The sequence below is a fragment of the Rosa chinensis genome, chromosome 4 (genome assembly GCF_002994745.2).
Source record: "Rosa chinensis cultivar Old Blush chromosome 4, RchiOBHm-V2, whole genome shotgun sequence".
In the NCBI taxonomy this organism is placed as follows: Eukaryota; Viridiplantae; Streptophyta; class Magnoliopsida; order Rosales; family Rosaceae; genus Rosa; species Rosa chinensis.
Window position 1 is genome coordinate 48,012,384 of NC_037091.1, and position 22,640 is coordinate 48,035,023.

At 38.1% G+C, this 22,640-nt stretch overlaps 1 protein-coding gene and 1 non-coding gene across 2 annotated transcripts; both read left to right on the forward strand.

The window, feature by feature from the left end:
- The first annotated feature begins 17,228 nt into the window (after window positions 1-17,228).
- On the forward strand, window positions 17,229-18,239 carry LOC112195884 (universal stress protein PHOS32). The gene is made up of 4 exons (XM_024336112.2): window positions 17,229-17,464; window positions 17,553-17,647; window positions 17,725-17,846; window positions 17,956-18,239. The coding sequence occupies exons 1-4, from the start codon at window positions 17,287-17,289 to the stop codon at window positions 18,047-18,049; spliced, it is 489 nt and encodes a 162-aa protein (XP_024191880.1). The 5' UTR covers window positions 17,229-17,286; the 3' UTR covers window positions 18,050-18,239.
- A 2,183-nt stretch (window positions 18,240-20,422) lies between these two features.
- On the forward strand, window positions 20,423-20,617 carry LOC112201245. Its single transcript, XR_002936697.1, has one exon. It is a non-coding gene; the product is annotated as a U2 spliceosomal RNA (small nuclear RNA).
- Window positions 20,618-22,640: the final 2,023 nt, after the last annotated feature.

The window sequence follows — 22,640 nt, forward strand, 5'->3', positions numbered from 1 at the left end:
AATTGAGGCACAATTTTTTAGGAGAAATAGTTACCTCATCTTCTGCCCTAGGGCGACGTTTCCCGGTGATTGATTCACCGTCCTAGGATGGTGCATCGATCTCTCTGATCTGTATCTGTCGCCTGGCACGACGAAGTGCTTGAATCGACTGAGGAAGAAATACCTCAGGAATGGTCCGTGGAACTTGGGCCTTGAAAACTAGGGTTTGGCCAGGTGCCAAAACCCTAGTTGCACTAGAACTTGGAACCTGATTTTCCCTCAACACTGCCAGAGCAGAGGGTTGCGCCTCCGCGCCCACCATTTCATCCCCATCTTCCTGCATTTTCGGGCCGGAACAAGGCAGTCCAATGTGGGTAACAAAGCCACACCACCCACACCGTCCAAGAACCTTGTCAAACTTGAATCCCACCATAAATCGGACGTTGTCCTCTAACCAGAACCTCTTCTTGAACAACAACGAGTTAGCATACTCGATTTCCACCCGGATACGTAAAACCCTAGTCCTGAAGGCGATTTTGTCGAATTCCTGAAACTCTCCCAACGTACTCCCAATGAGCCGCATAATCCGTTCAGATCGAAAAGCTGGTGGCACTCCCATCAACGTGATCCAATAGGAGGACGTCTTCAGAGGTACCTCTGCGATTTGACGCACACCGTCGTACTAAGCTAATGCAATCGGAGCCCTATTAAAACCCCACGGTCCGCCCTTCCAGACTCTACTGCGGTCAGTCGGATCAGAGAAAGAAAACAGAATCCGATCATCCTCCCCTGTGTCTTCAACCCTAAGAGACCTATTAATCCTCCATGCAGATCTAAACATGCCAAGGAGAGATTTGCGGTTATACTCCCTAGCAGTGAGGAGTTTCCCAACCATGAAAACTTCTGGTTGCCGTAAACCCTTAGAGGGACGTAGATCCACTGGCCTTTTCCCATCGGCGATGGCGAGAGAGGAAGCTAGGCGAGCGGCCATTGCATCAACGGATGCCATGAGCTGTTGAAAGGGACTTCGCAGTCAAACCCTAACCCTAGAGAGAGATAGTTGGTTGCGGCTAGTTTTTTATTATTGAATTGTAGTTGCCCATGTTTGGCAAAACTTTAGTTCAAATATTCTTTTGCTGTGGAAATGATTTATGCTTTTTTTGCATTTGTTTTTTGTTATGAATTGTTTCTGTAAAAGTAAAGAAAATTATTAAAAAAATATAAGTAATCAATTTGTTAAGCCAGTGGCCAAAAAAAAACGCCCATTTTAAATTTTAATTATGCTTCAACCCATGAGTCGAACTTGTTCTCATATGTTAGTTTTTGAGGCTTTATATTTGACTAAAATCATGTATCACTAGTTGTTCTTACTGTTATTGGACCTAGTTGTCGAAAATCACGGTTGCTCTATCTTACGATGTTGCATACTTATGTTTAATAGTTTTGTCAGTTTTTTTCTTCAAAATAGTACCATATGATAAAGTGTCCATGACTATCTACTATTGATTGAAATTTTCTTCGTAAATGAACTATAGTCCGGCACTCTTTTGGTTCCTATATTGAGAAAAGTCCTAGAATTAGGTTGGTGATTTGACGTAAATAATCAATAACATGCGATAAAGATTGATTTGTACTCAACATAGTCTAAGATGTCAAAACCCAAACACGCACACAATAGAACACATTCGTCTATTGTCACCCCTTGCCTACTTGGAATTAACAAAAGGGCCATGAAAGTGATCATCAAGCATACTTTTGGCTCCATACAATAATTTATAATTTGAGTTCATATCAACTACTAATTTGGTCATTGCTTTGTCTAATCTACCTTCAAATGTGGTGTTATTCTGGTAATTGGGGTTAGAGTCAATGAGTCATGCTGGTGGATCTCCAAGTGGACCGACCTTAGCTATCATTCTTGTAGCACACTTCTTTTGCCAAAAGCCTTGCTTTTCCTTAAAGCATGTGAGGTTGAGATCCCATATCGATTAGATTTATGGTACTAATTTGAATTAACGGTTAAACATTTATAGGGAAAGACCTAACCAGCTCCACCGTCCCTTTTGGTTTCCATGGCCACCATGGCTTTTTCAGAAAAGAGAATTGATGAAGAGGCTCCTGCATGTAGAGTTGTAGACCCTTTACATGGGGAGGGTGACATAAATAATTCCACCAACATCGTCAAAGTAATAAATATCTTTAATTAATGGAAAGCAACCCACCAGTAAACAACACTCTAAGTTTTTTGTCCAGCTGAATTTTAGGGTTCTGTTGGAAATGTACACAGCCATAGAATATTTCATATGAAGCCCCTCCCATATCGATTGTAGAATGAGAAAATATTTTTTCAAGCAGTCCAAAGAACACCAAAGTGTTCTTGAGGTAATTTTCTTAACTTAATTTCAATTTATTATCAGGAATAATTTTGTTGTCTTCAATTTGATTATGCTTTGTATTCTTACATATTTTGCTGTTTTGGCGCAATTTTAGCTTGAAGAAAACATAGAAGAGTAAGAGACCAGGATAGAGAGGCAACCGATTTTGGAAGAGTGTTTAGGCTGGGCTTCAAGACTCTCAATTTGTTTACATGTTATGAAACTGAAATTGTATGATAGGGTTGGATCTCTGCTATGTTCTCCGGTAATTTCTGGTCGTGTGGACTGCCTTCACGTGAAACGTCGTCATTTAGACGGTCCTCGTCGTGGCCATCACCACCATCGGTCAAGGATTTTCAGTGATCTTTTATTTTATATTCGATTAACTTCTTCAAACTCATTGATCGTGTAGAATGTGAATAAAATGTAAGGAGGATGTTGAATTCTGGAACTAAGCAATCTAGAGCTCTCATTTGGCCTATTTTCTCTTGCAGTTACTGATGAAATTTTCGAACCGTAACTTTCTAGCTTCATCCTACTCTCTTTGCTCGTATTTGACATGACGGCATTTTACTTTTTAAGGATTTAGTTTTTATAGATGGTGAGGCAATAAATTAGCTTATTGACTATGGTAAAAATTGAACAACCATTAAACCATGAAGATAGATTTTCCATTGTAACCATTTTTCATACACAGGAGCAAACAAAAATTAATTACATGGACAGAGAACCCTATTCTGACGATGCACATAGAAATTAAACAAACACAGCAAAAAAGGAAAACTTTTACTAGCAAAAACTTCAACTACCTCCGACCCAATAGTCGACTCTTCAACCTGTCCAGCTGCAATTGTAGTGTAGGTACAAGTTTTGATTAACTTGGTGTGTTGGCATTCCATACAAACGGGAAAGTATCGTTGAGGTTAATGTGTTTAATATCTCTTATTCATTTAAAGATATTTTTCTGTGTGCCTTATTGTATTATTGATTTCCCAATTATTGTAGGATTTGGGGTCCTTAATTGTAGATATTTTATGTTAACACAAAAAGATTTGTTTTTCCTTGTAGAAGGTGCATTAGGGTAAATAGCTGGTTTTAGTTTTATTGTTTGGTACTGCAGCTATCTTTAAGAGAGGAAAAACAGACAGCATATAAGGGGGGGGGGGGGGGGGGGGGGGGACGTGGAATGCAAGAAGATCTGGAGACGTCTTGTATGCTTGTTAATTGAGCCTTCACAAGAATCAAAACACTTGTCCATGCTTAAGTGTTCTTGATCATTGTTTCATATGTATAACTTCTCATGAGATCAGTTGAGGAGCTGTGAAGAAAGGAGAGCGATATTTGGTGATCGTTCAAGTGAAGAAGGAGTTCAAGACGAAAGACAAACTTGGTATTAGTATTCATCTAATTAATCATTGTAGCCGAGCTAGTACTATTCAAGTTTGTAAAGAACATATCCTTCATCATAAGTTAATTCTTATTTTGGGTTCTCAAGAGTAAAAGCCCGCAGTGTTTTTAATCTCAGAAGTTGAGATTTTCACTGCGTAACCAAAAATCTGGTGTTCTGTTGATTATTTTTAGTTTTTGCTGCCCAATAAGGATTTATCCATAGCTTGCAATCCCCGTTTTCCAGAAAACAGATTCTGTCCTTGTATTTTCACTTGGCGTCAGAGCAGGTTCTAAACCTTTTTAGTTGATCCGTGGTCAATGATGAAACGTGAATATAACGGAGCCTCTAGTTCTATAAATTGCCCTCTTTTGTTTGATGGTGAAGACCATTCACATTGGAAGATTATGATGAGGGCTTTTCTCTATTCTCAGGACGAAAACATGTGGAACGTTGTTGAGAATGGATGGGAACACCCCACCAAGGCTGAAGACTCAAAGAAAGTGGAAGGGCATCTGCAAGAGTTCTTAAGCCTAGGAAGGAATGGATAGAAGAGGAGGTTTGGAATAGAAGTTGTGATTTCAAGGCACGGAATTCCTTATACACAGCTTTATCCAAGAAGGAGAGGGTGAGACTAAGCCATTGTGACACGGCTAAACAAGCATGGGATCTTCTTCAGGTCACTTATGAAGGAAATAAAAAGGTTAGAGGTCAGAAGCTTCAGAGTCTTTGTTTTGGAGTTTGAGAACATGCAAATGGGGGAGGATGAATCAATAGATGACTTTCATGCTCGTCTTATGAATGTGACAAGTCAGTGTCACAGTCTTGGTGATCCTTTTGAAGAGCATCGGATTGTCAAGAAAATACTTAGGTCTCTTTCATCAAAGTTTCAATCCAAACAAATAACTATAGAGGAGACTCAAGACCTGGACACCTATTCTCTTGACGAACTTATAGGTAATCTCAAAACCTTTGAGATGAGGATCAAGCCCGAGAAAAAGGTAAAAAATATTGCTTTCTGTTCTGTTAAAAAGAAAGATGATGTTGATGATGATTATGTGGATTTATCGTTGTTGACAAAAGAGTTCAAAAATTTTCTGAAAAACAAAAAATCCTTTGGAAACTCTTCGAAAATTTTTCCTAACAAACCTAAATGCTTTGAGTGTGGTGGAATTGGACATATTGTTGCCGATTGTGGCAACAAGAAGTATAATTCACGTGGTAACAAGGCTTTAAAGACCACATGGAGTGATAGTGATGAAGGGTCTCAATCATATGGTTAAGAGGTAAATCTTGCTCTTACTTCCTCTCTTAATATTGATTTATCCGTTGATTATGACTTGGAAGATGATACTCTTGATGAAGAAACAAATGAAAAGTGTAAGCAATTATATAATTCTTCAAAAATTGTTCTTCGGAAAAATTACAAACTTGAAAAAGAAGTTAAATCATTGAGAGTGGAAAAAGAAAAGATTGAGCAAAAATTTGAAACTTCTTTAAAAGAATGGGATGAAGAACGTACTGACCTTGTTTGTAAGATTAAAGTTTTGCAGGGTGATGTCAAGTCTAAGGATTGGGACAAGGAACATAGTGATCTTATTAACAAAATTAAAGTTTTGCAGGTTGAAGTCAAGGCTCAGTCCACTCTAAATGTTTCACTAACCCTTGAAAATGAGAAATTGCAGGAAGAATTATTGAGGGTCAAGGAAAGCTTTAATAAATTCTCTATAGGGTCTAAAAAAGTCTCTAAGATGATGGGAATTGGCAAAGCTCATGGTAATAAAGAACGATTAGGTTATAATGGTGAGTCCTGCAAACCCTTGCATTTTGTAAAAAGTGTGGGAGGTGAGAATTCCTCAAGTTAGGCACAAAGCTCTAGTGACAACAAGTCTGCCACTGAATTGGTTGTAAGACCAGAACCTCATAAAGCCATTCAATCACATCAGAAAAGCTTTTCGATAAGTTTTGACACGCACACCTCTGTGCGTCAGCCCATGTATATTCACAACTCCAAAAACTTCATTCCTACGTGTCATTATTGTGGAAGAGTAGGACACATACGTCCTAGATGTAATATGCTTCGCAGGGTCACTCAAAATCAAAGAAAATCATCAAAAATTAGCCCAACTGCATCGCTGCAAGCTGAGCTAAAAGAGCATCTGAAGTTGATTAGCAAGATTGCAGAGCGTATTGCAATCCCCAAAGAGCAGAAGTTGAAGCAGAAGCAAATCTGGATTAAAAAAGGTTCAAACAATCATTTTTCTGCTCATACGGATAATCTTCATAATATGCTTGAGCTTGCTTTCGTTCCTACTGAACACAAATTGGCTAATTCGTTTAGTAGGCCGTTAGACAGAACTCAATTTGAATCACTTAGAAGCACCGTTGGTGGATACTCTAAGTATTGATACTCTCACTTCGCTTGATCCATTTTGCATGCATTCATGTTGTATGTCTTCATGATAGTAGTGCATTCTCTTTACGTTTCTGCATTGTTAGGTTCAGTTTCTGGAAATTCAGAATTGAAATGGTGGTTTGTATCCCCGAGTGTCTGACAGATTATTTTGAACTTAGATTGACAAGGGTTGTACTCTTTTCTTTAAATCTGTGTGCAATAAGGTGCCTAGCACGTTTTGAATCTGTTCTTACATCACTATGTAATTGTGAGCTTGAACAACATATTCTCTACAATCTTGATTCCTCACATGCACACATAATCTAAGTGGTGGTAAGTCATAATTGTTGATCGGCTTTTTCTCAATGCTCATGTACGAAATTATTTCTTATGTTTGTTGCTCCTTGTTATATGATTTTTTATTTATTGATTTATGGAGCATGGCCAAGCTATTCCCAAAGTAAACAGGCCTCGGTCGTGACGAACGATATGAGGATTGGGAAGAAACAGGAATGGTTTGGTCAATCCGGAGGATTGTGAGACTATTGACTCGAGTAGATGTGCCCTGTGGGGTGTCCTTGTTACATCTAGTACCCTAAAGTCATCTGACTTGGGAGCTGCTGGCATAATACTCGTTACATGGGTCGTAGTTTTCTTAACAAAAAAAAAATTAGTTATGTTGTGTGAAAGGCAAAAAGAAAAATTCTAAATCATGTCCACACGGTGTTATAAGGGGGAATTAAGTTTATGTGCTTAAATGTGTTTCGTATGTGAGCTTTGCTTTTCAGGTTTCCACAAATATTACACACCCGATCTTGAGATATGTTCACTCTACACACCAAAAGGTATAGAATACTCGATCATCCTCTCTCTTACCCTGTTGTTGTCGGAATCGATTCGCATGTGTGAACTTATTCTGTTGCACCCTTATTTATGGTTAAGTGGTATTGCTCTTGTTGGAAAAGCTATGCGAATTAAATATGTTCTTAGCATTTGGATACAACTCACTCATTATGTGTATGGAATGCCAACACATCAAGTTAATCAAAACTTGTACCTACAATCTCCCCATTTGGCATTCCTATACAAAACATAAATTAGGACAAACTCTCCCCCTCAACAAGTACAGGAGGAGCATCACAACTTTTCATCCATTCATTCCTAAAACATTTCTCACACTTAGCATTTCATTCTTGCATCTCTCATCACATGATCACACTTAGGGGGAGTATTGATACTTGGACTATCTTTCTCTAATTGATTCTTCTTGGGCTGGTATTTATTGCACAACATCTAATGGTAATCATTCTTCTACATAGCTTCGGCTACATAAGTTACCTTTGTCATTCCTATTCAAAAAGGAGGAGAAATTAGATGCATGACTGTGATAACATTATTCTATCTTTGGCATGACTGTGATAACGTTATTCTATCTTATGCATTTTGCCAGTGTGTGAGAAATGTTTCAGGAATGAATGGATGAAAAATTGTGATGCTCCTCCTGTACTTGTTGAGGGGGAGAGTTTGTCCTAATTTATGTTTTGTATAGGAATGCCAAATGGGGAGATTGTAGGTACAAGTTTTGATTAACTTGGTGTGTTGGCATTCCATACAAAATGGGAAAGTATCGTTGAGGTTAATGGGTTTAATATCTCTTATTCATTTAAAGATATTTTTCTGTGTGCCTTATTGTATTATTGATTTCCCAATTATTGTAGGATTTGGGGTCCTTAATTGTAGATATTTTATGTTAATACAAAAAGATTTGTTTTTCCTTGTAGAAGGTGGATTAGGGTAAATAGCTGGTTTTGGTTTTATTGTTTGGTACTGCAGCTATCTTTAAGAGAGGAAAAACAGACGGCATATAAGGGGGACGTGGAATGCAAGAAGATCTGGAGACGTCTTATATGCTTGTTAATTGAGCCTTCACAAGAATCTAAACACATGGGTGTTCTTGATCATTGTTTCATATGTATAACTTCTCATGAGATCAGTTAAGGAGCTGTGAAGAAATGAGAGCGATATTTGGTGATCGTTCAAGTGAAGAAGGAGTTCAAGACGGAAGACAAACTTGGTATTAGTATTCATCTAATCATTGTAGCCGATCTAGTGCTATTCAAGTTTGTAAAGAACATATTTTTCATCATAAGTTAATTCTTATTTTGGGTTCTCAAGAGTAAGAGCCTCGCAGTGTTTTTAATCTCAGAAGTTGAGATTTTCACTGCATAACCAAAAATCTGGTGTTCTGTTGATTATTTTTGGTTTCTACTGCCCAGTAAGGATTGATCCATAGCTTGCAATCCCCGTTTTCCAGAAAACAGATTTTGTCCTTGTATTTTCATGTAGTGGTGGTGAGTGACCATAGACACCAACAGCACCCCGGAGGTGGTACAAATTGTGAGCAACAATTATGCTCCCAGAAGCCCAAACAACACCAATCAATTAGTGGCCTTGATTTATTTGAGTAGCTTTGTTGGAGGGCAGAGGCCAACCGCTAACACCATTGACAACAACAAAAGTTTGAAATGGCTCCAAGTTTCTTAAAGCATTGAAGCAGAATAATACGACCCATGAGAAGTACAACAACCAACGAGTTGATTGCCTTCACGTGAAACATTGTCGTTTAGACGGTCCTCGTCGTGGCAGTCTAGAATTTTAATTGTTTAATTTTTTTTTTAAAATTTCTATTAATTTTTCCAAACTCATCGATCATGTAGAATGTGAATATATCTGAAATGAAATTACGAATTCGCTATTGGGCCAGGGTAGTCATGCTTCCAGTGAGTACAACGTTTCTATTCATGATTTAGTGGAGAAATTGTTAGTGCATTGCCCTTTTCAATTTTAACTCATCTTTTTCATAACATGAATTTCATCATATTTTGGCGTTTGTTGTTAAACAGAATAAACAACGAATGCCAAATATGCAAATACGGCTACCAATACATTACTGCAACTAGAAATTTTCTTCGAAAGCAAATATTGCAAGAGAAGCACAGTTATAAACCGGACCACACTAGCTCCCACCTCCAGTTTTGCCGGAGTTACTGTTTGCCTCAATATGACCCCGGTCCACCATATAGTAAAGAAGAGCACGTAAAGGTAGAACAAAAAAAATGTAGGTGGAATTACTAGCTATCTCGAAATAACTTTCCAAAATGGTCAGCACTCCTCCATCTAATGCAAATGCATACCAAAACATCTTTTGGCTTCGTCAAAATCAGCAGTCAACCTATGGCGCTCTTGTGCTCAATGTTTGGAAGGTCAATCATAATATCTCTGTTGTCGCCTCGTAGAAACAGCTGCCGCCGCTTCCTCTACAGTCGGTGTTTGGATGGTCCTCATAAGGGCCATCATTGTCGTCGGTCGAGGATTTCTGATGATTTTTCTGTTTCCTTTTCGATTAATTTCTTCAAACTCATTGATCATCTGGAATGTAAATGTAACTAAAACAAAATTAGGAATTCGTTTATGGTGACTATAGTCGATTCCGTTTAGGGTTTAGTGGAGAGATTGCTAGTGCACTGCCTTTTTCAATTGTAACTATTTTTTTTTTTAACATGAAACGAAATTCCGATAATTTTTTTTTCTTTCCAATTAACTTTTTCAAATACATTGGTCTTGTGGAACGTAAACGTAACTGAAACGAAATTATGAATTTGCTTCTAGTGAGTACAGTAAGTTCCGTTAAGGATTTAGTGGAGAGATTGCTACTTGCTAGTGCACGTACTGCCTTTTTCAATTGTAATTAATTTTTTTGTAATAGGAATTCCATCATTTAGCTCATCGATCAGCCTTTTTCAAATGCGTGATATTACTTGGTCTATATAATATAGACGCTAATATTACTTAGTAGAATGTTGTGGTATAAAAATTCAGTTTGGTCAAGGTAAAGAGATATCAAGGCTTCCAAATTAACCTCTATCTTCACTAAACTGTTGTAAGAAGATTCCTTTGAGGATGTGGATGTAAAGAGATAAGTGTTTAATCAAATGTAGCTATGAGCCTCGATCACCTAAGTACTTCGGAAAGATTTTGTGCTTTATCAAATATAACTAGAAACCTCAATCACCTTGGGAAATACTTTGGATTATGAAAGTTATACGTTAAAATTTTGGACTGGACAAACTGCACTGAACCGTCTCAAACCCACTCTATTTATGCCAAAACTAAGTGGTTCTAGTGTATTCAAAATCACGGGGTTGTCTAGAGTACTTGGATATTTATCATACACTCATTTACATCATTTAACCAAAATTACAATTTAGTTGAACCAAATTTACAACATTAACAACAAAGTTATCACATTTGTTTTACACATTTACATATAATTGAACCAAGTTACTATATCGACAACAATTTGTTCATAAACTTGTAAAAATATCGTAGGTGGAGTAATTACATGTAATAAAACTAAAATTACCCAAAAAATAACTCTATTTACCACAATGACAACAAAATTGTTGTCAGATCTGTAAATGAGTGTATAACTGATCCAGGAGGATCAACATAATAATATATTGCAATTATTCAATATATTCTATTATTAAATATTATAAACCATTAGAACTTTGCGGTTTACAAATAACAATTTGAAACCATTTAAAGTTAAAGGTTTATATTGATTAAGAAATTTAAACCATTTATCATGTACGGTTTAAATTCAATTCTTATATTTAGTTTTCCATTTTAGGAAACCATTAATTGTATATAAACAGTAATCATTGTATGAATTAATCAGGCAGTTGAATACGATTCCAATTCTTTCCTCCATAATTCATTGTGTTCTTTTATATTTCTTGATTAAGAGTTCCACAAGAAACATTTGATCAAGTGGTATCAAAGCAATAGATCCTGTTGTAGCCTGTGGTTTATGGTCTCAACTCGCAAACAAATCAAGGTTTCGGGTGAAGAACTTGTTGGACCATTAATCTCAGAAAAAGCTCTTCGACAAGAGAAGAAGAAAGCAATGGTAGAAGAAGAAAGAACCGATGCTAAGATTGCATTGTTGGTGCAACAACTGGAGAAGATGACGCTGATGATGACAAAGTTGGTAGAGGATTCTGCATGTAAACCGCTAGATGAGATTCCAGAAGGTTCTAGAAGGAAGGCCTCGAGATTTACTAAAAAAGCCAAGAAAAAGGTGAATTTTAGTGAAGAGGATGATTCTGACGAGGAACAGGAGTCTGCAGAGGAGTCGGGTGCAGATCAAAGCCAAGAGGAGGAATCGGGTGCCGATAAAGCTGGTAAGTCCAAAACTTCTATGAATGGTCTTAAAATTGATGTTAAGATCGATATTCCGACGTATGATGGTGCTATCAATGCCGAGAAGTTGGATAATTGGATTGACCAATTAGAAACTTATTATACTATTTATGAGTATAATAACCGTCAGAGGATCAACTTTGCAACATTAAAGTTGACCAAGCATGCTTTGACATGGTGGAAGGCTTATAACAAACGTTGTAGTATAACGACTATGACGTGGAAAAAGTTTAAGCGAGCCATAAGAAAGCAGTTTTACCCTGTTGGCTTCGAAGAGGATAGATGGTTCAAGTGGCAGCATTTGAGGCAGAGTTTTGGACAGTCGGTACAAGATTATGGAGCTGATTTTCAAAATCAGGCTATGGTGCTGGATCTAGACTTGGATGACCATGAACTCCTCATGAAGTTTATCGGGGGCTTGCAAGAATATATTCGCAAAGAGTTGCGATTGTTCAACGTTGAAGACTTTGAAGAGGCATTAGTAATGGCAACTGCCATTGAATCAAAGAACAAGAAAGTCGACAAAAAGGAGGACAAGGGGAATTCAAGGAAGTTTGAAGTTGGGAGTAACAATAGTAAAAATAGGGAGCAAAGTTTTGGAAAGAAGCAGACAAAATGTGAGCATTGCAACAAGCCAGGTCATACCAAAGAAACCTGTTACATTCTTCATCCCGAGCTTAGGGAGAAAGAAAAAGAGAAAAGAAGTAATCGAAAAGATCTTAAAAAGGCATTGAACTCTAACAAGACTGTGGAGATTCCAGAAATGGTGCAACCAGACACGAAGTTGACTCTCATGACCCAGAAGCTTGTTCATCCAGAAGGTCGCGAAGGCTTGTTTAATGTTCGTATACAAGTGAAGCACGATTTGATAGACACTATAATTGATCCGGGAAGCCAAAAGAATCTCATTTCGGAGGCATTAGTTTGGAAGTTGCAGTTAACAACGTCTCCCCATCCTAAACCATACCCGTTAGGATGGATACAAAAAGACGTTGAGTCACAAATTACTCGACAATGTACTTTCAAGTTTGCAATTACTAGAGAATTCATTGACGAAGTGACTTGTGAGGTGGTGCCATTGGATGTATGCCAAGTAATTTTTGGTAGTCCATACTTATGGGATCGTGATGCAGTGTTCTATCGACGACTTCAAAAGTATCGATTTCTGAAGGATGGAGTAGAGTACTTCATTCATGCCAGCAAAGTTTCCTTTAATAATAGTTTGATCAGTGCTAATCAAGCTAAAAGGATGGTGAATGCTTGTGGGAAGTTCGTTTTATTGGTGGTTCAACCACGAGAAAACAGCCCATCTACATATGTGTTATCTACTGTGATGCTTACTCCTAGGCAACAATGTGATATGGAGGGGTTACAATCACAATTCTCAGACTTGTTTGAGGATGTTGAAGGCTTACCACCGCAACGCCCAGTAGAGCATGAGATACAACTCGTTGGAGGATCTTCATTGCCTAATTTGGGTATGTATCGTCATTCGGTGGAAGAAAGCGAAGAGATCAAGAGACAAGTCAATGAGCTACTAGAGCAAGGGGTATTGAAACCAAGTTGCTCACCTTGTGGATCCCCAGTGTTGTTGGTCCCAAAGAAAGATGGCAGCTGGCGTATGTGTATTGATTTCCGAGCACCCGAGCACTCAACAAAATCACTATTAAAAATCGGTATCCATTACCAAGGATAGATGATTTAATGGATCAATTACAGTCAGCTCGATGGTTCACTAAACTAGATTTGAAGTCTGGTTATCATCAAGTCAGAATCAAAGAAGAAGATACATGGAAAACCGCATTCAAAACCAAACAGGGCCTCTTTGAGTGGCTCGTAATGCCGTTTGGTTTATGCAATGCTCCAGTGACATTTATGCGTCTTATGAATGAGGTACTTCGTTCATACATTGATGATTTTGTCATTGTTTACTTGGACGATATCTTGGTGTTCAGTCATACTTGGGAAGAACATATGATTCATGTTGAAAAAGTGTTAGAGACATTGAGGCAATCTCAGTTGCGATTGAATTTGAAGAAATGTGAGTTTGGGAAGAGTTCTTTAGTGTATCTTTGTTTTATAGTAGGTGAAGGAGAGTTGAAAGTTGATCCGTCCAAGGTGCAAGCTATCACAAATTGGCCTAGGCCTCGTACAGTAACTGAGGTGCGTAGCTTTATGGGAGCTTGCCAGTATCTACGTAAGTTTATCCGCCACTTTTCTCAAATTTCAGGGCCATTATTTGAATTGACTAAGGCAGGGAAAAAATTTGAGTGGTTAGACAAACATGAGGATACATTTCGGTTGCTTAAAAAGAAGATCTCAGAAGCTCCAGTATTAGCTTTGCCAAATTTGCAAAGACCATTTGAGGTAGAAACAGATGCGAGTAATTACGCCTTAGGTGGAATTTTGAAGTAAGATGGGAAGCCAGTTGAGTATTATTCTGAGATGTTCAATGCTGCAGTGCAGAATTACCCTACCTACGATAAGGAGTTGTTTGCTTTACATCAGTGTGTGAAACATTGGAGATGCTACTTATTAGGTAAAGAAGTTATAGTGCACTCAGACCATAAGCCTTTGCAGTACTTGCAGACACAGTCCAAGTTGCAGCAAGCTCGACACATGAAGTGGATGTCTTACTTGCAGCAATTCAACATCATTATCAAGTACAAGAAAGGTGTTACAAATAAGTTGGCAGATATGTTGTCTAGACCTCCAAGACATTCCACTTTATTGGTGGCTATGCAACTCCAACCTGTGGTACTTTCTGAGTATGTAAAAAGTTATGACAATGATCCAGAATTCAAAGTGTTCTTTGATAAGCTTAAACATGGGAAGCCATGTCAATTTGAGATGAAGGATGGCTTAATGTTCAAGGGAAAAAACTATGCATCCCCAACAATGGAGACAGATTGCAGTGGATTAGGGAGGCTCATACTTCTAGATGTGCAGGACACTTCGGAGTTGACAAAACCCTACTCAATCTACAACGTTATGTTTATTGGCCTCGGATGCATGTGGATGTTTCTCGCTTTATTTGAGGTTGTGTGTTGTGCAACACATCAAAACCTTCGAGGAAGTTGGGGTTGTATACACCACTTCCTGTACCAAATGGACCTTGGGAAAGTATCTCAATGGACTTCTTGGGTGGTTTGCCTACGACCACCACTGGGTTTGATTACTTGTTTGTTGTGGTGGCCAGATTCAGTAAAATGGTGATCTTAATTCCTTATAAGAAGACAATCTCAGGAGAAGGTGCAGCGAAGTTGTTTTTCCACCAAGTCTGGAAACATTTCAGGTACCTACTTCTATCATTTCGGATCGAGATAGCAGATTTCTTGGTCACTTTTGGAAGACTTTATGGGGATTGATGGACACAAAGTTGAAACATAGTACTGCTTTTCATCCTCAAATGGATGGACAAACAGAAGTGGCAAATCGGACCATGGTACATCTGTTGAGAGGATATAACTCTAAGCATCCTCGTACTTGGGATGCGAGTTTACCATATTTACAATTTGCCTTTAATAGGACAATTCATAGTTCTACTTTGAAGTCACCTTTCGAAGTTTGTTTGGGCTACCTACCTTCAAGTCCATTTGATATGGCATTTTCATTTGAAGATAAGCAAAATGGAGAAGAAGAGGAAGATGGGTTAAAAGCAAAACGACTCTTGGAGCGCATTTCAAAGATTCACAAAGAAGTTGAGGAGCAACTGCAAAAGTCACAACAGCGATACAAAGCTCGACATGACAAACATAGGCTCCAACATGACTTCAATGTAGGTGATATGGTTTGGTTAAAGCTTAGCAAGGAAAGATTGCATGGTGTTGGAAAAAAGTTAAAGCCAATTCGATATGGGCCATTCAAGATCTTGGAAAAGATTGGAGATAATGCATTTCGACTTGAGCTGCCACCTTACATGCAAATGTACTCAGTAATAAATGCTGAGTATTTAAAACCCTTTGAGCCATCATTATTGGATGATGATGAAGATGTTAAGGATTCTCAACTTCCCCCACTTGACGATTTGTGGTTTGATAGGGAAGACCCATTGGCGGTAGACTGCATTCTCGAGAAGAAAGTCACTAGGACTCGACGTGGTCAGATAGAATCTTACCACATTGGCCGAAAAGGACAATTGCCAAGCAAGTCAAAGTGGTTTCGCAAGGAAAAAAGAATTCAAGAGTTCCCTCATTTGCAGTTCTAGCTTTTGCAGGAGCTCCAGCTTCTTCAAAATGGGGAGCCATGATCCAGGAGGATCAACATAATAATATATTGCACTTATTCAATATATTCTATTATTAAATATTACAAACCATTAGAACTTTGCGGTTTACAAATAACAGTTTGAAACCGTTTAAAGTTAAAGGTTTATATTGATTAAGAAATTTAAACCATTTATCATGTACGGTTTAAATTCAATTCTTATATTTAGTTTTCTATTTTAGGAAACCATTAATTGTATATAAACAGTAATCATTGTATGAATTAATCAGGCAGTTGAATACGATTCCAATTCTTTCCTCCATAATTCATTGTGTTTTTTTATATTTCTTGATTAAGAGTTCCACAAGAAACCTTTGATCAATAACTTACATACAGGTACCGTAGAATTTCCCTCAAAATCACATCTAACCAACAACACTTGTGTAGAGGTCTGTCCCACTGCACCGAGCGAAATGCCTTAATTCCCCAACACACCACACCACACCAAACCTAAAAACATTCGTCTTAGAAAGTTTAATTTTTTATCTTCAAATCTTCAACTTTTAAACTATTGAACTAAAAAAGAAACAGCAACAAAGCAGCGAGAGAGGCCAACTTTTTAAACGATAGCCTTGCCAATCTCAGGTCACTCATTTCCTTCTTTTTTCCATTTTATTTGGAATTTTCAGTTGTCTCTGTCCTCCAGCGCTGCCTTCCAGTTTGATTTTTTTTAGGGAGTGGCTGCTCTCGAAGGTTTTCTCTGTAATTTTCTTTTCTTATCGAAAAAAAAAAAAAAAAACTATTGAACCCAAAATCTTCTTCAAATTAGCCCTCATCTTCAAACCTAGAATAGATCAAAAACCCGGATCTATAGATATGTTATGGTGCGATGATTGATGTGAAAACTTCCATCATAAACTATCGGTGCCATTATAATAACACAAATTGGGTTTAGAAACTCAAAGTATCATAAATTGGGTTTTAATTCCCACATTAGGGCTTTTATCGGGGATTGCCAACTTCTGTTCGAAAGTTTGGATAATTAATGTAGTCAGTGTGGTTTGCTATTAGGGCCGAAATCCCAATTCAACGACACCGAGTCCACCTTAATAGGATGAAGTTGAATAAGCTACTGAAATGTTAAAAAAAAAAAAACAAAAAACAAAAAGGAGTGTGATTAAGGTTGATTTTCATCAACTGTTTGTTAACTATCAAGAGTTAATGGAGCCAAAGCCATCCAAAATCAAATAGGTCTGAGGCCTGTTCTGCTCGATCAATAATGTATGTTTTTACTAGAAGCGCATATAAATTTTTGTCAAAATTTTAAGAAAGCACGGGGCTCGTGTAAAAGTACTAAAACATAATATAAATCACAAAATTGCAACTATTTCGGCAAATAAGATCGGAGAATTTCCCGCCACATGTCCAAGTCCAGAGGCGCAAAGACCTCAGAGCAGTTACCAGCAATGTCGGCATCTATGACTTAGACTCATCACTCAAACAGTGACACCCAGCACTCGCAACAGCCACAATCCTCCACACCCCCTACCACCACAACACGCACTCCATCAAACCTCCAATCCCAAGCAAACCAACCAGACTATAAATAAGAGTAGTCCTGACATGGTTATTTAGCGTTGTTGAGATCAGATACCTGAATTAGCACAAGTCATTTAGAAATGGCGGAAAGCGCTAAGCCACTGATGCTAATTGCTATCGACGACAGTGAACACAGCTTTTATGCATTGGAGTGGACTCTGGACCATTTGTTTGCTCCCGGGTCTACCCATCCTTTCAAGCTCGGCATCATCCATGCTAGGGCATCTCCCGCTTCTGCTCTCGGAGTCGCCGGAGTTGGTAACTAGTTAACCGATTACTCAGCTTAACAAGTTCATTTGTGGCGTAGTTACTTTGTGTTGATGCATGTCATGTCGATCAATTGCAGGCTCTGGGGACTTCTTGAATTCGTTGATTTCTGATATGAAGAAATCGGCTACTAAGACGGTCGAAAAGGCCAAGGAAATGTGCGCCACGAAGAAGGTAATTTATTGATGCACGTAAACATCATCTGCATTATAACGGGATCGGTAAATGCGATAATAATCGAATTTATGCAGGTGGAAATTGTGCTAGTGGAAGTTATGGAAGGTGATCCGAGAAATGTTATGCCCGAAGCTGTGGATAAACACAAAGCAGTTCTCTTGGTTCTCGGCAGTCATGGTTATGGAGCGGTAAAGAGGTATATGTTTCATTTTAATACGTAACAATATTTGAGTGATACACATATGACGCAATATATACAAAGAATAATTTTTAGTATGTAACACCTTTCAACAATGTTTTTACAGGGCAGTTCTGGGGAGTGTAAGCGACTTCTGTGCTCATCATGCTAACTGTTCAGTAATGATTGTGAAGAGGCCAACCAAGCCTGCTGCCAAGTAGTGATGGATTGGACTAGTCTTGAAGCGTTACAATAAAGATAGATGTGGCTCTAGCTAGAGTAGTATACTAGTGTATTGGCCCATTTTATACTCGTTTTCTCTCATCATAAAATTATGAACTAGATTTTCTATGTCGATTTATTTTTTTTGGAATATTCAAGGTAATAGAATGGATTGCATTCTTGCAATAATCTTGTTTCAAACCGCTTTGCATATGTGATTAATCTTTCACCTTCGTCTATGATACTGCATACGTAGAAGCATCAATCCGATCCCCATATCTGTCACAAGCTCTCATGCATATATATATATATATATATAATCATTCTCAGGTGCGGATATCCGCACCTAAGAAAAAAGGTGCGGATTTCCATTTTTTCCCCACTTTCCGATCACATTTTCACATCTTAGCCGTTTAGTTTTTAGGTCCTAATGTATAGATCATCTTTACAAAATTTCAGCCAAATTGGTGATCGTTAAGGCATCCAAAACTGCAATTTACACGAACGGACCGAATCTGCCGAACCAGAACCGTTCGTGTACATTGTTGTAAATTGCAGTTTTGGATACCTTAACGATCACCAATTTTTGGCTGAAATTTTGCAGAGGTGATCTATACATTAGGACCTAAAAACTGAACGGTTAAGATGTGAAAATATGATCGGAAAGTGGGTCAAAACTGGAAATCCGCACCAATGAAAAACTGCGGACGTCCGCAGTGGAGAAGGCCTATATATATATATATATATATATATATATATATATATATATATATATATATCTCATCGGCTACAAGCAAAACAAAGACAGGGCGCTATTTCAACTAGTTATTATCTTTTTTTTTTTTTCTTTGGGTTAATTGGATTGTCATAGCACATTCAATTAAAAAAGTCATTGCACCTGCATAAACGCGCAACTGCTTTTACTCCTTTGCTAATCAACATGTACGTTGTTACAATTTGAACCATTCTTCTAAGCTGCCGGATCAGAATGTTTAATTGCTTTCACTATCATCAATTCGGAGGGGCCTATTGGGAAGACTTAGATCTATGCTAGTCAATCAGTGTCTCAAGTTCATCAACACCTCTCCCTACTATTAATGGTTCTTTATTCTTCTTTAGCATTTTGAAGACCAAAGCCTCTTCATCTTGTTCATCTCCAACCTGCATAAATTGTTGAAAAGGAATGCGAATCATCCAGGTGAATTAGCAGCCAAATAATCAGCATTTGAATACCGGAGCAACTGTGACATTTACCGACAAGTGACAACCACTAATATATATATATATATATATATATATATGTTATGCATGCGCGCAGTATGCACAGAACAAAGAAATGCTATCCATTCAGAATGATCCATCACAATATCAAAATGCGTAAATCAGACGCAGATAACCTGCTCAAATGGCATAACTAAACCAACAAGGGTTCAATAAGCCTGCTGCCCTGCTCCATACATAACAGTATTGAAAATCATGACAATCAAACTGAAAAACTAGAAAGGTAAAGCCATGCCACAATATTCCCAACAAGGACAGTGGAAGCAAATTATATTAAGCTCATTCTCAGCAAGCAAGGCCGGGACACCAACCAAACTGGTGTACACATCTTCGTAGTCCCATGTTGGAAAGAAGTACCAAACAATCTCCTACTGCAGCAACTGTACAGACTAACAAGCACAACATATCCTCCAATGAATAATCAAACACCAGCAGCATTTTCAGAATTATCATCTAGCTAACTATCACAAAGCATATCAGCTCCCCACCTAGAGGCCTAGGTCAGTGATTTAGGCCCTGTAAGTAGCAACAATAGGTAGGTGCCAAGCGCTAAGTTTACCCCAAGTTAGCACTCGGTGTCATGAAATAAGTAATCAATGTTTTATGTCATTTTAGTTACCACCTTCCCAGTTTATGCAGATCATATATATAGCACATCCAAATCAATGTTTACCAGCCACCTGCAACAATAATCCCTGCTCGTATTTTTGTAGCTTGATCTGATCTAATGATTATGTCATATCATAAAGTACAGCGCTCCATGTATTTAATTTGTTCAGGCCTTCATTGGCTTCTCATTCTCAATGTCACGGATGTCCTCTTGAGTTGCTCTTTGCAGATGGGGAAGACCATGGCTCATAAGCCCGGATTTTTATTTATTTATTTGCAAGTGTAAGATGGGGAAGACTACTAGTTGAGTTTAATGTAATATTTTGGATTTGTGTTGGTGTTAATACGAGGCACAAGTTCATCAGTAAAGACCCTGGAAGCAGCCCCTTGCTGTTTCTGAAGGTGAGAGTCCCACATCACTGGATGAAAGAAGCACGGAAGGGAATAGAGTATAAAATGCGAAGAGCTAGACTAAACAAAGCATACCTTTCTCGGCCTTTTGGCTAAGATCAAGTGTAGTATCTGTTCTTATCAGTTTAATATCTGATACGTGGACTAATGGTCCACACGATATTAAATTAGTTTTTTTAAGGGGTGGGTTCATCACAATTGCTTGCTACTGGAACCGACACGTGTCATCTTTGCGTTGCACTATAGCAGAGCTTGGCGCACCCTACCAAATCGAGTTCAAGTTTATTTGTTCTTGTGTGTTAAGTAAAGTTGAGGTGGTTTGTCACTGTTCTCCACCGATTGCAGTGACCCGAAGAGGAACTCATTAGAAATGGTCTCTTCTATTTCGTGAGGAAATTGAAGGTGTAGGAATGGATTTTTGACGTTCGATTAACTTGTGACACCAGACAAGGGAAGTATGATTATCATTTGATCGCTTTTGCTTTTCATGTCAGGTATGGTTTGTTATCAGCAACCAAGAAGCTGTACAAATTGTTTCTTCTACTACATACAACTAGGAACAAAGGCCAGCATAAATACTGGTAGGAAGTGCTGGTCTTGCATGCAAATTTTAAGAAATAGTGATTGCAATAAGCACCACCTCTTCTTGTTTCCTCTCCTTTTACCTTGATCACCATCAGAATACGGTGCTCTTCTTGTTTCCTCTCCTTTTACCTTAATCACCATCAGAATACGGTGCTCTTCTTGTTTCCTCTCCTTTTACCTTGATCACCATCAGAATACGGTGCTCTTCTTGTTTCCTCTCCTTTTACCTTGATCACCATCAGAATACGGTGCTCTTCTTGTTTCCTCTCCTTTTACCTTAATCACCATCAGAATACGCCGGGTTTCTTCTGGTGTGAAGATCTGGGCATATGCAGATTTAGTTGTTAAATTGGACATGAACATGGCTAGCATATATTTCCTCCAGTTTTTGTATCTTGGTAGTATTAAAGGCTTTGCCCTTTTTGTTAATATGTCAGTTTATGAAGTTGGCCTTCTGACATTGATTTGATAGGATAAAAGAGGTTGTATGATCGCTTGTATATTTCATCTTCTGATTATTACATGAGCAGCAGTAGATCAGTGCATGTGGGATTCTCACTTCTCAAAGTTACAAATCTCCTTTCTTCCAGTAGTACTTTCTTGCTGAGATGGAGAGATGGTTAATAACCCGGAAATCAATGAAGCAGCAGCACAGTATGACGTTAGCAGTGAACATTGTTGCATTCAAACACTAGTTAAGCAAGCGCCAATATCAGGATCGGTATTGCGAACAGAAGCAGTTACGACTTGCGCGTTACCTAGAAGAAATGAGCAAAGTTATAAGAAACCCCTACCTCAAACATTCTGCAATGTATTAAGCTAGGCAGTGATGCTAAAATCAGTTGACTTATAGTTGTTTATATAATTTTTTTTTTTTTTCAATCAATTTTTGTGAAGCCAATACCAAAACTTATGAAAATTTATCAGAGTGGCGGTTATAGATAACTTGCTTTCACAAAATATATTTGAGACTCATTGTTATAACATAGTTCATATAAAAATTCCTTAAAATGCTGATGTAGAGAAGAATTCTGCATTTGGTCATGCATATATATATGAAGGGGATCAGTGCTAGAAATTCCTTGATATGCTGATTAAATGGCATTTGTGATGTGGTTATTAATCAGGGACACATGGTCTGGATCTGCAGCAAGCAATAATTCTTTGGGGTTTGGTGTTTTGACAACATTTTGATGGTGAATGCCTCAAATACCATACTAATGGATAATATATCTGATCAAATTAAAGGTTGCAAATAATCTTGTTTTGGACTTATGGTTCCTGATTTCGACAAGATACAAATATCTAAATCTGATATTTCTAGATACTTTTTCTGATCTATTGCCGATACTTCTACTGATGGTTTGTTGTTTGTGCTTGTCAGCCATCTCTAGCGAAGCTACATGAAGAACATGAGTGGCACTTTATGACATCAGGTCTGCTCCGTAGTTCCCTGTGGATCTTGGACGTGCAGCTTCATTTTAAAGGGCAGCCTCCATGCTTTGGAAGTTCTAAATTGACTCTTTAGCTGAAAATGGGAGTTCGATGGTTAATCATACTAGCATATTTTATCCAGGAAACTTCCTTGTTGGCCTTCATCTACCAACAACCCAATTACAGACTTGGTTCTATTTGTAAAACAAGTTTATACACTGTTTCAGTCTAATTAGGCGAATAATCTCTTCGATGGAAGAAAATAATGAA

Coding starts and splice junctions, on each gene's coding strand:
- LOC112195884 (XM_024336112.2), top strand. CDS start 17,287: ATGGCGGAAAGCGCTAAGCCACTGATGCTAATTGCTATCGACGACAGT. Junction 17,648..17,724: donor AAATGTGCGCCACGAAGAAG/GTAATTTATTGA, acceptor GAATTTATGCAG/GTGGAAATTGTGCTAGTGGA. Junction 17,847..17,955: donor GGTTATGGAGCGGTAAAGAG/GTATATGTTTCA, acceptor ATGTTTTTACAG/GGCAGTTCTGGGGAGTGTAA.